Source organism: Mirounga angustirostris, unplaced genomic scaffold (assembly GCF_029215605.1).
Source record: "Mirounga angustirostris isolate CCGP_5_RB_7025 unplaced genomic scaffold, mMirAng1.0.hap1 SCAF_13, whole genome shotgun sequence".
Lineage (NCBI taxonomy): Eukaryota > Metazoa > Chordata > Mammalia > Carnivora > Phocidae > Mirounga > Mirounga angustirostris.
The window spans coordinates 11,148,909-11,165,951 of record NW_026991721.1 but is presented as its reverse complement, the minus strand read 5'-3'; the positions used below and the strand labels follow the sequence as shown (position 1 = coordinate 11,165,951).

Below are 17,043 nucleotides of genomic sequence, written 5' to 3'. Positions count from 1 at the left end.
AGTTTTAGGGTGACTTGTCTTATTAACTAATACATGGTATATGTTGGGAGATGAGGCCAGAAAGACAGTTTGAGGGCTTCGCATGCCATGTGAAGGAGTGGTAGGCACAATTATGCCCTCCCCTCAACCCCACACACCTATCCACATCCTAATCTCTGAAATCTGTGAATATGATAGGTCACATGGTAAGTGGGAACTAAGGTTGCTAATGAGCTGATTCTTACGTAGAGATTTTGGATTATCTCGGTGGACCCACTGTAATCAGAGGCCCTTATAAGTGGAAGAGGGAGGCAGGAGAGTGAGTCAGAAAAGGGGTTGTGGTGATGGGAACAGAGGTCAGACTGTTACAAGTGCTGGCTTTGAAGGTGGAGGAATGCTGGCCTCTCCCAGAAGCTGGAAAAGACGAGGAAACGGATTCTCCCCTAGAACCTCTAGAAGGAATGCAGCCTTTTCAACACCTTGATTTTATCCCAGTGAGATCCATTTTTTACTTCTGAGCTCCAGAACTGTACGATGATATGTTTGTCTTAAGCTAGTAATTAGTGGCATGTTTGTTACAGCAACAATAAGAATCTAACACAGGGTTAGGATCCCAGCATGGCATTGACCTTGGGTTCCAGAGCCTGCTCATGACTGTCCTGAGATGAGCCACACCCCCTTGGTGTGCCTGCTCTTTAAACACACATTTCCTTACAAATTGCTATTTATAGCCATGGTTGCTGCAAGACTGATTATGATACAATTGTCTCACTTAGCAAATAACTTCCAGAACAGGAACCACACAGGCCATACTTTTCTTAACTCATATATTTCAACAGTCCTTGGCTAACTTTTGAGAGAACTAATTTTTTTTAAGAGACAGGGGGGTGGGAGGGGGAGGGGAGGGGCAGAGGGCAAGAGAGAGAGAGAGAGAATCTCAAGCAGGCTCCATGCTGAGCACAGAGCCTGACATGGGCCTTGATCTCATGACTCAGATCATGACCTGAGCCAAAATCAAGAGTCAGATGCTCAACTGACTGAGCCACCCAGGCATCCCTTGACTGAAACTTACTAATTTACTTGTCTGTTTTCTCCTGTGCCTCATTTTCTGGTATCCAAGCACCCAGACTCTCAATGGACATCTGAGGGGTTTATTTGTGTTGATTATTTTCTGCTGTGGCAGCAGAGGTTGCTCCCTTCAGACTTAGTCTCAGTTCTGTCATAGTGGTAAGCTTTAGAGCTTCTCATAAGGCAAGGGTGGCCAGAGCTAGGATTCCCTGGGCAATGTCAGTAGAACGTGAAGGGAATGTTACTCCATTTCCCTCTATGTCTGTTTCTGAGATTAAATGCATTCCTATCAGATAGCAATGTTACTATATTCTACTATGGGACCAGTGGTTAGGAGAAACTGAGCTTTGTCTGTTAAGAGTGGAGGCTCACAGTGCTACAGGGAAGTGTTAGAAACACAGTGGAGTAAAGTGAGATTTTATGTTTGATCCAACAAGAGGAATTAAATGAAAATTGCAAAGGAAATGACTTTTTCATGCTGTGATTGCATGTTATTTGATTCCGTGTCAGTGTGCCCATTAGAATATCCTTATACCACATTTGGGAGAATAGGTCTAATACAAATTGTGTGCTTTACTGGTGTTGACTGGTTATTATCGAAAGTGAGCTAGAATCATTGAGAGAGTCAGCAATCTCAAAGGGACCTATTCCAACTTTGTTATTTTGAGATTCAATTTCATTGGTCCATTGCAGGGTCAGTACTTCCTGTTATTTTTTGCTTGAGCTTCCTTATTTTTCCTGATGGACAAAACCAACCATATGTACTCTTTTTTTCCAGGATACTACCAGTTTTTTTTTTTTAAAGATTTTATTTATTTATTTGAGAGAGAGAGAATGAGAGAGAGCACATGAGAGGGGGGAGGGTCAGAGGGAGAAGCAGATTCCCCGCTGAGCAGGGAGCCCGATGCGGGACTCGATCCCGGGACTCCAGGATCATGACCTGAGCCGAAGGCAGTCGCTTAACCAACTGAGCCACCCAGGCGCCCTGTTTTTTTTTAGATTTTATTTATTTATTTGACAGAGAGAGACATAGCGAGAGAGGGAACACAAGCAGGGGGAGTGGGAGAGGGAGAAGCAGGCTCCCGGCCGAGCAGGGAGCCCAATGCAGGGCTCAATCCCAGGACCCCAGGATCATGACCCGAGCTGAAGGCAGATGCTTAACAACTGAGCCACCCAGGTGCCCCAGGATACTACCAGTTTTTAATCTGTCTTTTTGAGTGTAATTATTAACAATGTTCACTTTCACTCTTTCAGTGTTGTGGTTGGATGATAAGTCATGCTATGTATGATAGACAGGAATGGCACTTATAACATTTTGCATATTTATCACCCTAAGCCATTATCCCTCAATTTCGCTTGTAGAGTCTACAAACAGGTCTGAGAGCTGCTGCCCCAGGTGAACAGCACCATGGAGGTCCCCTGTCTCTAACTTAGCTTTTAAGATGAGTCACAGACCCAAGGGGATAGAATCCATTGCTGTCTAGTTATCTGTCATATCCAGTTAATGAAGAATAGGATGGAGTTGACCCTGAGGGTTGAGGACCAGTACCAGAAAAGCAGTGGTCAAACCCTAACAATAAAGCAGGGTTGCTGGTGGAGGGGAGAAAGCTAAGAGTATCGTGAAGGAAACACAGGAGGAATGAGGGAGACATTGATAAAATAATTTAATTCTGCCTGAAGGCATCTTCCTTTTGGGATTGCTTTATTTAAAGATTTAATTTTTTATTAGAGTGAGATAGATAGAGAGAAGGGTAAGGAACAGAGGGGGAGGGAGAGGGAGGAGGCGAAAGAATCTCAAGCAGACTTGGTGCTCAGCATGGAGCTTGCTGTGGGGCTTGATCTCAGTGAGATCATGACCTGAGCCAAAATCAAGAATGGGACACTTAACTGAGCCACCCAGGCACCCCCGATTTTTATTTTTATTTTTAGATTTGTTTATTTGAGAGAGAGAGAGAAAGAGAGCGTGAGCTGGGGGAGGTGCAGAGGGAAAGGGAGAGAGAGAATCTTCAAACAGGAGCCCAACACCATTGATCCCAGGATCAATGACCTAAGCCAAAACCAAGAGTCAGCCACTGAACTGACTGAGCCACCCAGGCACCTGTAGGTGCCCCTGATTTAATATATATATATATATTTAAAAATGTGAATTCTACTGAAATGAACATCAAAGGTGATTTTTTTCTGCATGTGTATTTTGATGATATGACTATCAGAGTGATTTTTACGGTGAAGTAAAAGGAAAATACATGTGGAGAGGAACAAATGGAACCCAAGGGAGCTAGCTGGAGGAGGGGATGATATTATTCCTGAGACTTTATGGACTGATTTTTTATGTAGAAGTCTCACCTTTCCCTCTTTCTCCAGAGCACTATTTTTCTCTCTACCCACTGCTTTTCTGAGGTCAGTATGTCCACTCAGTTTGTCCCTTACATCTGGGCCTCAGAGAGCTGTCCCCCTACAGATTTTCTACATGATCTCATTGGCTGCTGCTTCAGCATTAGATCTAGAACCTTATCTCTATTCCCACCTGCTGCCTGAGGTCACACACAGTTAGCAGTGGAACTTTGAGTAGAACTCCGATTAGACACGTGGTCTGATCTCTTTTCCCTTCCCTCTTCCCTCTATCAATAATCCCCCTTTAAAATGAACTGAATAGAACATGCTCTTTTTGTATTGCTGTTGATCTTTTATTGAACACACAAAGAGAGAAGGGAGGTTATTGACCCTCTGTTGAAACTGAGATGAGTGAAAAGGATGGCATGAGGCCAATGTCTGCCTGCAAGTCCACTGCAAATGATTTGATCCAGCTGAGGGAGGTTTGAATTTGTTAGTATGTGCTCCAACGAACCTCCAGATCATCTCCAGCACGGACGACATAACTACCAGCTCCTGAAAAGGAAGAACGAGAAGTGGATCAAATGATTATTTTTTGAAGATTATTTGTTTTAGAGAGAAGGAGAGCCTGAGCAGGGGGAGGGACAGAGGAAGAGGGAGAGATTCTTTTTTTTTTTTTTTAAAGATTTTATTTATTTATTTGAGAGAGAATGAGAGACAGAGAGCATGAGAGGGGGGAGGGTCAGAGGGAGAAGCAGACTCCCCGCTGAGCAGGGAGCCCGATGCGGGACTCGATCCCGGGACTCCAGGATCATGACCTGAGCCGAAGGCAGTCGCTTAACCAACTGAGCCACCCAGGCACCCAGAGGGAGAGATTCTTAAGCAGACTCTCCGCTGAGGGTGGAGCGCTACATGGGGCTTGATCTCACAACCCTGAGAGCATGGCCTGAGCTGAAACCAAGAGCTGGATGCTTAACCAACAGAGCCACACAGGCATCCAGTGGGTCAAATGATTTAATCACCAAATCACCAAATAATGGATCTAACTTTCCCAATGCCTTGGTACATTTCTCATCAAAGCTCACACACTCACATCTGGATGTTTGGGGGGCATTGTCACTCTGTGGGGCTTTTTGGCACTCTCTCCCTTACCTTTGCTCAGGTGTTCGCCATTGCTCAGGAGCTCCCAGTAGGTCCTATCATTAGTGTTGGCCTTTATGCCCCGAACAGTGGTGATGTAGGGGCCCCATGAGGTCTCCTCTGCTGTGAAACTGTGGGGACAATAAATGGGTTACAGGAACTTAGAATTTTCAAAGGCAACCTTCCATGGGCATTTCTCAAACTTCAATGTACCTAAGAATCATTTGAAGCCGTTATCAAGAAAAGCAAATTTCCTGGCCCTATCCTCAGATACTTTGATTCTGTAGGTCTGGGCGGGGACTAGGAGGAATCTGCATGTGTCATAAACACTCCAGGTGATTCAGATGCAGGCACTCCACAATCTATGCTAAATTAGAGGAATGGTGCCTATTTCTGCCCCTGCCTCCCTTCATGGTAGACACTCTGTAGTCAACAACTGCTAATATTCTACCCGAAGATAGTAACTGTTAAAGGGGTGTGTGTGTGTATGTGTGTGTGTGTGTGTGTGTGTGTATAAATAAACTTTCTCTATAGCATCTTACATCATGTTACTAGACAAAGTAAATGCCGATTAGATTTAGGGAGTCAAATGATCCATACCTTTCAGAGGCAAAGTCAGTATCTTAATTTTAATATTTGGCCTCTTTAGGCCAGCTAACCTTAATCTAGGGGTCCATGAATCTCAAAAGGAGGAGTATGGAGAGACTTAAGGGCATTTGTGAAACCTCTGATTTAAAGGACAAGTTTTGTGTGTATGTTCACCTGTCTGGGATCAGCATCCACAGTAACTCGTCTGATTTTCAAAGGGGTCAATGATTAAAAAATAATGACCCAGTGTCCTGAACACACAATGACTGACCTAAGAGGTTCTCTTTGTTGAAGGCATTTACTGACAGAAGAGAGATCCCTGGGCCTTATTTACCCATTAAGTGAACATTATAGTACCTACTATGTGCTAGAAGATGAAAAGTCTCACCTTTTCTTAACCCCTGCCATGAGATGTAGATGGACAGCAAAGTACCAATAAAGAAGTGTTTTGAATGTACTTTGTATTCAGGTGCTTATGTATTCTTACTGAGTCTTTCAAAATCACCAAATACCTTCACCTTAGGTTATGTACAGACATACCTAAATAGAGTTGCATTTTCTTTCTGGGCTTGTTCCATCACATTTAGGAAAACAGAACCATCTGCCACAGAGACCACAATGCGATCTTTTGCATTATTGATTACCACAGAGTAATTTACTTTGATTTGTGAGGCTGAAACAGCAGGTGTCACTGATATAGGATCCTGAGTGGAGATGTTGAAGTTACCTGGCAGAGACAGAAAAGCAGAGAATTACTATACAGAATAATAAAAATGATGTTAGAGTTTACATACCCATCCAACCCCTCCCTCAGGCCTCCTTTCCTTTATGCAGAAGAGGATTTACTACAAGGAGCAAAATCATCAACCAAGGGGCAGATTTCTTGTGTGACTAAACCAGATATGCACCAGCTTGTAATTACGTGGTTCGGCTCCACTTCCAGCTATTTAAGCAATTCAGTTGCCCTGTCTCCTGTTTCTCACCGACCCTCCTGAGTTTTTTTCCTCTCTCCTCTCCTCTCCTCTCCTCTCCTCTCCTCTCCTCTCCTCTCCTCTCCTCTCCTCTCCTCTCCTCTCCTCTCCTCTCCTCCCCTCCCCTCCCCTCTCCTTTTCTTTTTTCTTTCCTTTTCTTTCTTTCTTTTTTTGCTTTGGTAGAGCATACAATAATGCTTCCCTTTTTTCGGATGCCTTTTTATTTCTTAACATTTATTGAAGACTTATTAAGTGTCAGGCACTATACTAATCATTTTACATGGCTTATCTTATTCAGTCCTTACAAAAATCCATGTTAGATACATTTATCATTTGCATTTTTTATATTAGTAAACTGATTCCTCTAATTTAGAGATTAAACATTTTGTCTAAGGTCTCTAAATCTGTAAGTGGCTGAACCAGGAATGAGCAGAGATAAAAGTCAAGTATTTTTTCATCCCTTGTTGAAAAATCAGTTGTTTGAATAAATGATTCATGATCTGATTTTCTTATAATACTGCCATAATCCTCCCATATTCCTCTGAGCTCCCCGAGGGCTCACTCATTGTGAGTGAGAGTCAGAGACACCATACTTTGCTTAGAATGAGAATGATGCTCAGAACATCTGTCTAGCTGGCCATGAGAAAACATGCCTTTGGAGATAGACATCATTGAATCAAGTCTACCTTGTGTATCCATGTTTGAACCAAGAACAACATCTACTACTACCCTGTTAAGAACAAATCCTCAGGTGGTTATAATCACTGGTGACACATGGAGGACCGAGTTCTATCTGGGAACTGTTATGCTTTAGTGTTTATCTGGTCACTTTTGGTACCTAAGAACACCTTGGTCTCGCATGCTTTGGGTAATATGCTCTTTAGTACTCTACCTGAGCCATAGACACAAGAAGAGTCTTTATTAACATCCAAGTAGGTCTTTCCCATCAGGGCTGGTAAGATCTGAGCTGCAGCAGTTGGCATATGAAATGCTCCTTGAGAAATATCTGTGAGCACTGTATCCCGTGTTTTTTGGCAAACCCATTGATTTTTGTTGTAATAGTTTGATGAGACAAAGAGAGCCTAATGTGTGAGAGAGAGGGAATGAGAATGAACTACAGAAACATCAAATAAGGGGAAAGCCTACATCTAATGAATTCAGTAAATATTTACTGGACATTGACCACAGGGAAAGTACCTTGGACAACTAGGATACCTTTCCTGCCACCAAGAAATTTATAAACTAGTTTGGGGGGAGATGGGGAATTGCTTAAGAACACAACCGATAATGGCATCAATGAGAACAGACTTTCTCTACCTATTCATTCTTGTAGCCTTAACACTGGAACAATACCTGTCCCATAGGAGACACTTGATAATTGCTGTTAACAATCATAAAGAAGCCCCTAAGGTGAATGCCTTAAGAGAAGCATCTAGTGCCATGGTGTTTCAGAAGAGGAAGAGCACATAAACATTTAGTGACCCTGAAGAAAGTCTTGGTGGAGAAGGCAGTACTTGAGGTAGGGCTTGACAGTATGACAGCATTTCAGTAGGAGACAGGAGAGGAGCACTATACCCAGAGGGAATAGCATGATCAAGGATGTTAGAGTAGGTATGGCCAGGGCATGGCCTGTCTGTGATGATACTCTCTGCATCATAGCAAAGTTCCCAAGGGATTCCTCCTGGCCTGGGAGAACTGATGTTCAGTGGAGACTCAGGGTGATTGTGGAAGAACAGGTTGGAGAATGAGGTTGGGGCCACATTGGTGGACCCCTGAGCTTCAGGGCGGGGTGTCTGACATTATTTGCTTAACCAATGGGGAGTCAAACAGCTTCTTGAATAGAAACTATCCAAGCAGCAGATGTAAACTGGAGGGGACAGCATTATGGGGTAGGAAAAGTTAGTAAGGTATCAGAGTGAGTAAGATGAGGACTAAAATGGTTTGGTCCTGCAGACATCGCTCTGTAGTTTCTCGGGGGAAGGACAGTTTCTCTTTTCATTTTCTCTGGAAGACCCTTTAAGTTAACCAAGAAGTCAACAAGCATTTGTGGGATATTTAAAAAAAGGATCATATTTCATTTCCTCTTAAAAACTGTCTTGTAGGCAAGCAGCTCTCAAGCCTTCTGTGAATTAACTTCACCCATAGGGTTTTGAAACCAAACCAAGGGCCATGCTCCACCTCTAAGTTTCTATATCAACTGGCTGGTGTAGAGCCTAAACCTAGTGTTTCCCAAAAGCTCCTCCAGGTGATTCAAATGTGCAGCCAGAATGGGGAACCACTGTTTTATGAAGTCCAAAATCATCAAGGCAGACAGCAGCATCAACAGCACCAACAGTAAAAGCCACCTGTGTGATTGGACCCCTGTTACACCCCCAGCTTCTTCTTGTAGTTTTTCCCAAGGACCCTGCACTGGCCACGTTGAACACCTTGATCTTCCTAAAATACATTATGTTCTTTCGTGCCTTTACCTTTGTCCTTGCTGTCCTCTCTCCCTTGGAAAGCCCTCTCATCCTGGGTTGGCCTGGCAGACCCCTACTCATTCTAAAGACTCAGTGAAATTTTTTCCTGTAAATCTTCCTTCATTTCTTCTTGTGTCTACTCCTTAGATTTGAGTAAATCAGCGAGTGAATGCAGGAATAAAGTCCCAAACTTCAAGGAACATATACAGGACAGAGTAGGTGCTGAGGGTGAGTTTTGAAACCAACTGTTTAGGTTCTATCCGTGTCTGAATTACTTTTTGGCTTTGTAATATTAGGCAAGTTACTGATGCTCCATGACTCATGCTCTTATTCAGGGAAATGGAGGTAATATTTTCCTCATTGAATTGTTGTGTGCATTAATGAGCATGGCAATAAATATTAGCTAGTATTACTGGTGCTGCCTCTTAGTACTTGGACAACAATAATCTAATTTGGGAAGTAAGAGGAAAGCACCAAATGCTGGTATATGGTGAAGTGTGAGATTGCATTTGATAGAACAACACAGTAGCTTGTAATGGACTCTAGAATTTCTCAAAAAAGTTGTAGTCAGGAAAAGCTTCATGGAAGCATTAGACATGGAAAGGTAAGGATCTAAGGTGAGGAAATATATTTCCATCAGAGGAGAGGAATTACATAAAATCAGTTAGTATAGGAAAGAGAATGGGTAATATCTTAGGGGCCAAAAAGAAAGGATACAGATATTTCTTTCCTTCCTGACTTCCTTCTCTGTCTCCTGTTTTACCCTCTGACTTACCTGCATAGCTTCTCCTGTACTATCTATGTTTCCAAGGAGACCATTTTTTGTTTTCTGAGACAGAATCTTCCTTATCAGTAACTTTATATGGTTATCAATATTGTTTAAATCCTTTGTATCTATTTGGTTCTGCTCTCTTGTTTTGCTCCTCACACAGATCAGAGCCAGGACAGCCATTGCGCTGGTATCTGCCAGGAAACAAAACATTGGTGTTAGAGTGACCAACCATTCCAGTTTGCCTTGGACTGAGGGGTCTCCTGGTATGTAGGATTTTCACTGCTAAAAGAGGGACAGATCTGGACAAACTGGGAAGATTGGTCATGCTAATTGATGATGAGAGAGAAGGATTTGAAGATATAGCAATCATCCTTCCAGCACTAACCTCTCAAATACTTCAAGATCCCTTCCTTATGTTGAGTAACCCTGTACCTTGTACACAATAACTCACCTGTTGGTCATAGAAACACATATGGATTTGCAGGCGCATGCACATGAACAGTTTTCCACTTCTACATCTTGGTTGTTCTCATTTTTTCATCTCTCAGCCATATTGAGAGAATTCAAGATGATACCCCAAAGAAAATATGTTTTTGCAATGTTCCAATGTTTCCCTTAGACTAATTAGAAAATAGCACTTAAGAGAATTGTTTTCCAATAAAGCTTCTTAAGGGGGAGGATGAGGCAAAAGTTTGGAAGAAGGGAGGATAAGATCTTTTTTTCTGGCTTGTTACTTGGTCCTCCCTGGATTCTTTAGGTGTGGTACCTTCCCTCTCCCATAGAAAGAAATCTCATATTCTCCTTACTATCCAGAGATACTGAGTGGTGATTTTCTTTGGGCTTCTTGGAGAAAGATGAGCTTGTGCATCTGGAGCCATAGGGCTGAGCAACAATACTAGCTGCCTAGAAGGGGCTTCTTTTTGGATGTGTAAGCTGACCCAGGAGAAAATTTCTAGTCCTTCTCTATTGGAGATATAGACTTTATTGTCAAAATATTGGACCTTGTCCATGGAGAGCTTGTATTGTCCAAGTAAGCCCACACATCCAATTGGTCCCAATAAATTAGAGAAAGAGGCAAAGTTAAGATAAATGAATTCCACTGTTTTCCTGCCGCTAATACTTGTATTTCCTAAAATGTCTTATATTAAGATTCTCACAATCTATCCTTATTTTACAGATGGGAAAATTAAGGTCAGTGTTAACACCCATTGTTTATGTAATTCAAAGAAGAGGTAGGGTAGGAACTGGATCTTTCTACTATAGTACACATCTAGAAAGATGCTTAAATGCCCCCCAATATCCATTCTTCTCAAAAAGAAAATTCTCTTCCCTGATTGCTAGGGTAAAGAGGATAAAAAAAGTCCAAGTACTTACTGGTAGAAAAACTCAGAGGAAAAGACTTACCAGTGATTGTGTCCTCTATGCCGAGGGAATTGGATGTCGTGACTCACCTACTGAGAACTGTTCATGGAAATAGTAATTTTTATTTCCAGGTTTGAAGATTTCAGCAACTTTAGGAATTGAGTAATTCCCACTGAACAGACACAAGGCCAAAACATCCAGGCTGAGCTGGTAGTAGCTAGTCAGTGGATTACCATCATGGTCTTCTGTCAGAGAGGTAAGTAAGAAATACCTTACTCATGGAAATAATACTGGAGTAATAAATTTTCAATCTATTCCTACTTGCTTAATTAGAATTTGTTTATATTTAAGGAGAGGGGAGTAATAGAGGGGAGGGAGATCACTCATAGAATCAACAAACCTGAGAAATGTAAAGGCTGTTAGGGACCACCAAATTCAACTCAACTCCTTTCATTTTTTTTTTTTTTTAAAGATTTTATTTATTTATTTGAGAGAGAGACAATGAGAGACAGAGAGCATGAGAGGAAGGAGGGTCAGAGGGAGAAGCAGACTCCCCGCCGAGCAGGGAGCCCGACGCGGGACTCGATCCTGGGACTCCAGGATCATGACCTGAGCCGAAGGCAGTCGCTTAACCAACTGAGCCACCCAGGCGCCCACAACTCCTTTCATTTTTAACTGAGGAGACTCAGCACTAAAGAGATTAAAATGCCATCTTCATACTTAGGTGGTTACAGAACTAGGCCTAGAACACAGATTTCCCACCACTAAGCCTCTTGCACTTTCAATGGAAATGTGTTTAAACTATAAGTAGAAGTAGAAGAAGTAGAGGCCATTTCAAAAGAAGATGGGATCAGAGCGGCCTAATGAATAATAGGATAAATAAAAACAATGCACCTCACTAGCAGCGGTCATGATCAGCCTATTTTTCCCAGTGATAAAGTACTTTTGGCCATCTTTAGCTCTTCTACTTGTATCACATGCTTTGGTACTTCTGACATAGTGTCTTGTGTTGCTCAGCTATTTCTGGTGTATTTCATTATTTGTCTAACAGCCAAGCTTCTGGAGAACAAGAGAACTGTGTTCTGTAAGTTTGTGTGTGTGTGTGTGTGTGTGTGTTCATCATCATATTGGTGTAGAGTCGATGCTTATTTGCACCTATTTGAAAAGAAAATTCAAGATGCATGTTGAAAGAGGGAAGATGGGAAAGTGATCTGCAAAGATATGTGGGATGAATAGAATGAAGAGGAGAAGGAAAGACCAAAGGGAAACTGTTCAGTTCTGAACCAGTGGAGGAGAAGATAAGGTTGTCCAGGGTATCTGAACATTTGATTCTCACCCATATTTTTAATTTCTGCTTGGAATTTATTTTCTAGGTCTCCGACGAGTTCAGAATAATTTATAGAAATTCCATCAGGCCCTTTACATGCTCCCAAAGCCAGTATAGCCAACGCAAGCTGTCCTGAGGTTAAAGATGGCTCTGAAAAGAAAAGTATTCAAGTTTAACGAGGTACATGCTTGTGATTTTTCTTTGGCCTCCTGTATTTCTTGTGACTTACATTGCCTGTCAATTCTCTCTTTTTTTCCACTCTATGCCAGTATTTTACTGTTCTCTTATTTATTCCCAAAGCAGAGACTTTTCTAGCAGTGCTGTATAAATGCAAACTAGATCTGAGTCTTCCCCATGCAATCATGAGATGTTTTTGGAATCACACAATCCTTATAAAAATTTTAAAAGAAAAAAAATGGATAATAAAACCTGGGGATTTATTCTCTGTGGGTGCCATCTTGCCAAGATAGTAATAATTGACTTAGATGTTCTGCCTTATAGAATATCAAAGTTCTCAGGCTTCTCTTAATTCTTAAAATAATATTGTGAGGTAGGTAGTGGTGGCTTAATTTTCCCCTTATTTCAGTTAGAAAGCTAAGGCTCAGAGGGGCGCCTGGGTGGCTCAGTCGTTAAGCGTCTGCCTTCGGCTCAGGTCATGATCCCAGGGTCCTGGGATCGAGCCCCGCATCAGGCTCCCTGCTCCGCGGGAAGCCTGCTTCTCCCTCTCCCACTCCCTCTGCTTGTGTTCCCTTAATTTTCCCCTTATTTCAGTTAGAAAGCTAAGGCTCAGTATTGACATGAAGGACTCAGGGGGGAGCCTGCACTCAACCCCAGTCCTCATCAGGGGCACTTGCGTTGGCTTAGTTGGTTAAGTATCTGACTCTTGATTTCAGCTCAGGTCATTGTCTCAGGGTTGTGGGAATGAGCCCTGCATTGGGCTCTGAGTGCTGAGCGTGGAGCCTCCTTAAGATTCTCTCCCTCTCCTTCTGTCCCTCCCCCTCCTCTCTAAAACAACAAAACAAAAACAAAACCCAGAAACCCAGTACTCACCTCTATTAACTTGTGATTCCCTTGCTATTGTCAGCTTTCTTACTTATGGGCCATATCACTGTCTGGTTGTGAACTCAGCTAGCTTATAGAACAGTATTAGTGGGTAAGAGTCTATAATTTCTTTTGCTTTTCCTTGTGACCTTTTGAAGAAAAATGTTTTCCAGGACCAAAGAAGTAAGGTCTCGCTGTAGAGTAAATGGCACAGATGTGATGTTTTGAGGTATCTTTCTGTCCTCTCATGTTTTATACAGCTAGGATAGATGTAGCAGGGAGACTTTGGACACACAATTTTGTCCAAAGATCTCTTTCTGAAGATAATCTTTATGGATAGATAAATCTTCTAAATCTTCCAGGGAATGAAGGTACTCACCTGTACTTCTCACAGTGAGAATGAATTGTTCCATCAGATGTTGATCTTGGTTTTGGTTCAGGAACCCACCAAGTCGGAGGGACAGCAGGACTTTGGCAGCTTGGATTCCTTTGGTATAATTTGAATTGATCATTGTATGTATCAGAGGTTTTAGAGCAGTTTTGTTCTCTTTGCTTACCTCTGTGGCAGGGGAGGGAAGAAATAAGAATTACACACTAAGAAAATATTAAGGAACAGGAACCCTAGGAACAGGGTTGGTATTAAAATGTTTAGTAACAGATATGACACAGACAGAGCAATCCAGTGGTCACTGGTTATGTTGCTGGAGCAGTACAAAGGTGGGTCTGGAGTCTCTGTTACATCAGGTATTACTCCTTTACCAACCAACAAGGAAGTGTTTCCATGTTTTAACAGCTGTTTCAGGTGTACTAATGTGTATTGACAGAACATCAGTCTTGCCTGGGAGATCTAGTATCATTCACTAATTTTGAGGATGAGGCCTGACCAGGATGTCCTTAAAGAAACATCTATAACTGAAGGCTTAATGGAGACTAGAATATACGTCTTCTGAATCCCAGTCCTTTCTACTTGCTGGATTGAGTTCTTTCCCTCCTCCATCTTTTTCTAACTCAATCAGGTTAATATTGAGGGAAGGAAGGCAACAGTTCTATGTTATGGTGGTGATTGACCCCAAAGCTGAATTGTCTGGTTGCCCAACCGACCTGGTATCAAGATCATTATTCAGCAGCATGCACCTTTCAGAAGACCCTCTAGTCTTAGCCTACAACATGCCCAAATCTCAAGGGAAAGGATGGTGGAGTCACATTCTACTGTGTACGTAAAAAGAGAGTCTAGAGACCTCAAGAACTGGAGGAAAATTAGAAGAGTTAGGTACCACTTAAAACATTTTTAAATGAACTTTGTTCAGGGGTGCCTGAATGGCTCAGTCGGTTAAGCGGCCAATTCTTGATTTTAGCTCAGATCATGATCTCAGGGTTGTGGGATCAAGCCCCGCATTGGGCTCCTTGCTCAGCTCAGAGTCTGCTTGAGATTCTCTCTCTCCCTCTCCTTCTGCCCCTCCCTCAACTTGTGGTCATTCTCTCTCTCTCTGTCCCTTTCTAAAATACATAAATAAAATTTTTTAAAAATGTACTTTGTTGACACTCCCCCCAAAAATCCTACCCATCTCCAGATTATCTCTTGGGTTAGTGAGATATTGAAAAGAGCATGAGCTCTTTGTTCAACCAGATCTTGGCTGGATTCTCTGGTCCTTAACTTATGACTATGGGTGACTTATGTAACTTTCCTGACCTTCAATTTCCTCATTTTAAAATTGTGGATATTACCTATTTCATAGATATTGGACAAAAAATCACTTAAAAAACTGTAAATACCACACATATTATCTCTTTTAGCTCAACTGGAGTTTCTATCACTGTATTTAGAGAACTGAGGCAATGTGAGTTCTCTACCCCCAGTGTGGGGCTCAGAATCACCACCCCAATATCAAGAGTCACATGCTCTACTGACTGAGCCAGTCAGGTTCTCTCCGTCTTTCTTCTCTTTAAAAGAAGGTCAGGGAGATCTGAACCAGTGGTTGTAGAAAAGTCCTGGTTTATTACAAGAACAATTGGACAATTGTTGAGTCATGGCTGAGATTTTGTGGAAGCATCCAGTTCAGTAGAAACAGACTTTTCGGTTCCTGGTCAACCACTCATTAGTTTCCTTGACCATTAAAGACAAAGCTAATTATTTTATACAATGAATTAAACTTCAAAACCTCCACAGAGACCCTGTATTCTTAGGATACAACAAAAGAAATGACAGGCCAGGAAGAAAAATTAGAGTTGGCAGAGTTTGTGCTTTAACTTGTGTGAACACAGACTTTCTGCTGTGGTGTTGACCTCTTCTTGTAGGCTACATAATATCAGGAGCATGTAGCCACCGATGCACCCCATAGTCATCTTTGGACTGTGTTTAAACTCAATTCCAGGTTAAAGACATAAAAAAGAGAAACCATGCACCTGAGAGCTATACCAGGCTTCATAACATCACTTCCCCAATTAACCTCAATTTATGGATGAAGCTAAAAAAAATTCAGAAACTTTGGATCATTCAGCTACTACAGGGTCAGACTACACCTGAACCAGTTTTTCTTTCTCCTGCTTAGTATTTTTTGAAAGACTCACACAATCTTGGGATCCTATACCCAGAGGAGAGATGATGGGCTTGTACCCATGTCCTATGGGGATGAGTTGGAGGGAGGGAGATGTGTAGCTTGCAACATGTAAACTCAATAATGAAAAGAGAGAAGTCTTTGTTATTTGAAAGGGATTATTAACATTATTTTTTTTTCTGTATAGTTATAAGGGGTTAACCCAAAACCCATGGGTTGAACTTCAAAAAAATAGATTGCCTCTCAAATTCAAAAGAAAACTTTCTATGATCTTGAAAAATTTCTGGGATCCTGAATATTCTATCATTGAAAATGAGGAATAATAGACAGTTGCTTGGTAGGGTTGTTATGGTGGAGAAAATCTGAATATGGAAGAAGAGTTTGAATCTATGAGTTGAATCTATGACTGCTCTTAAAACAACATACATTATGGAACTTTCCTCACCATGTCCTATCACAATTTACATTATTCATAGAGCTCAACCACATATAGAACTGGAATAGGATCTTTTCTCAGGTAACTCCACACAAGTCCTCTGCCAGTAGACTTTAGAAAACTATCACACCAAGAGTAATTTTAGCCCAATGCATACTCATTGCAGATCTCACATTGTTGCCTTGGAATAAGAGAAAACAAGAGGAGCCCCACTAGGGGCAGCTGGTGGGATTGTCCCATCTCTCCAACAGTGTTCTGTAATGGTAAGAGCTTGTCTGGCTATTTATTGGGTGATGGCAGAGGGTAATGAGAGTTCCTCCTTTAGCTTGCCTCAGCCTCTTTCACGCAAGCAAATATTGCACAATGTCGGGGGTGTGGTGTGGTTAAGTTTATTTGTCCAAGAATTGTGATAAACCAGGAAGAAGACTTGAAAGGTTTGGTCAAGGAGGAAGAGGAAATAATATTTTTTGTTTCCTATCCCAAACTTTAGGATTCACATTCCTTACTTGCCTTCAGCCCAATGAGAATAAATTAAATTTCCCTGTTTCCCATTCCACTTTGGTTGTGTTTTATTTATGTCTCTTGAAACATTAGATTTGGGGTGCCTGGGTGGCTCAGGCATTAAGTGTCTGCCTTCAGCTCAGGTCATGATCCCAGGGTCCTGGGATCGAGCCCCACATCAGACTCCCTGCTCAGCGGGAGGCCTGCTTCTCCCTCTCCCACTCCCCCTGCTTGTGTTCCCTCTCTCATTGTGTCTCTCTCTGTCAAATACATAAATACAATCTTAATAATAATAATAATAATTGCTCTATAAAAAAAGAAACATTTGATGGGGCAAGGGCTTAAAACATATAAAAATGGAAGTAGAATTTGTAAGACTGCAATTGAACCAGGCAAGGTGGGGGAGCCTGGTACCTGAGGATCTTTGGCATAGTGGTTTTGATGTTTGATTTTCTTCTGTGATAGGTGCCCTTAGGGTTTCATAGCCCAGGAGGAACCCCACAGAGATAA

At 41.9% G+C, this 17,043-nt stretch overlaps 1 protein-coding gene across 1 annotated transcript; it reads right to left on the bottom strand.

Annotated features, from left to right (window-relative positions):
• Nucleotides 1–3,874: 3,874 nt before the first annotated feature.
• LOC123857958 (transcobalamin-1-like) lies at nucleotides 3,875–16,272 on the bottom strand. The gene is made up of 9 exons (XM_045895245.1): nucleotides 16,195–16,272; nucleotides 13,421–13,601; nucleotides 12,010–12,150; nucleotides 10,763–10,918; nucleotides 9,315–9,502; nucleotides 6,973–7,162; nucleotides 5,650–5,836; nucleotides 4,534–4,652; nucleotides 3,875–3,936 (listed from the first exon to the last, which is right to left on the bottom strand). Exons 1-9 carry the CDS (start codon nucleotides 16,270–16,272, stop codon nucleotides 3,875–3,877), a joined length of 1,302 nt encoding a protein of 433 aa, XP_045751201.1.
• Nucleotides 16,273–17,043: the final 771 nt, after the last annotated feature.

What these genes read in the sequence shown, in the direction of transcription:
- LOC123857958 (XM_045895245.1), bottom strand. Translation starts at nt 16,272, where the DNA reads ATGGGACAATCCCACCAGCTGCCCCTAGTGGGGCTCCTCTTGTTTTCT. An exon ending in AGCAGAAATTAAAAATATGG is followed by an intron (nt 10,919 to 12,009) that starts GTGAGAATCAAA and finishes CCTCTCTGACAG; the next exon opens with AAGACCATGATGGTAATCCA. An exon ending in CCATGAACAGTTCTCAGTAG is followed by an intron (nt 9,503 to 10,762) that starts GTGAGTCACGAC and finishes GTTTCCTGGCAG; the next exon opens with ATACCAGCGCAATGGCTGTC.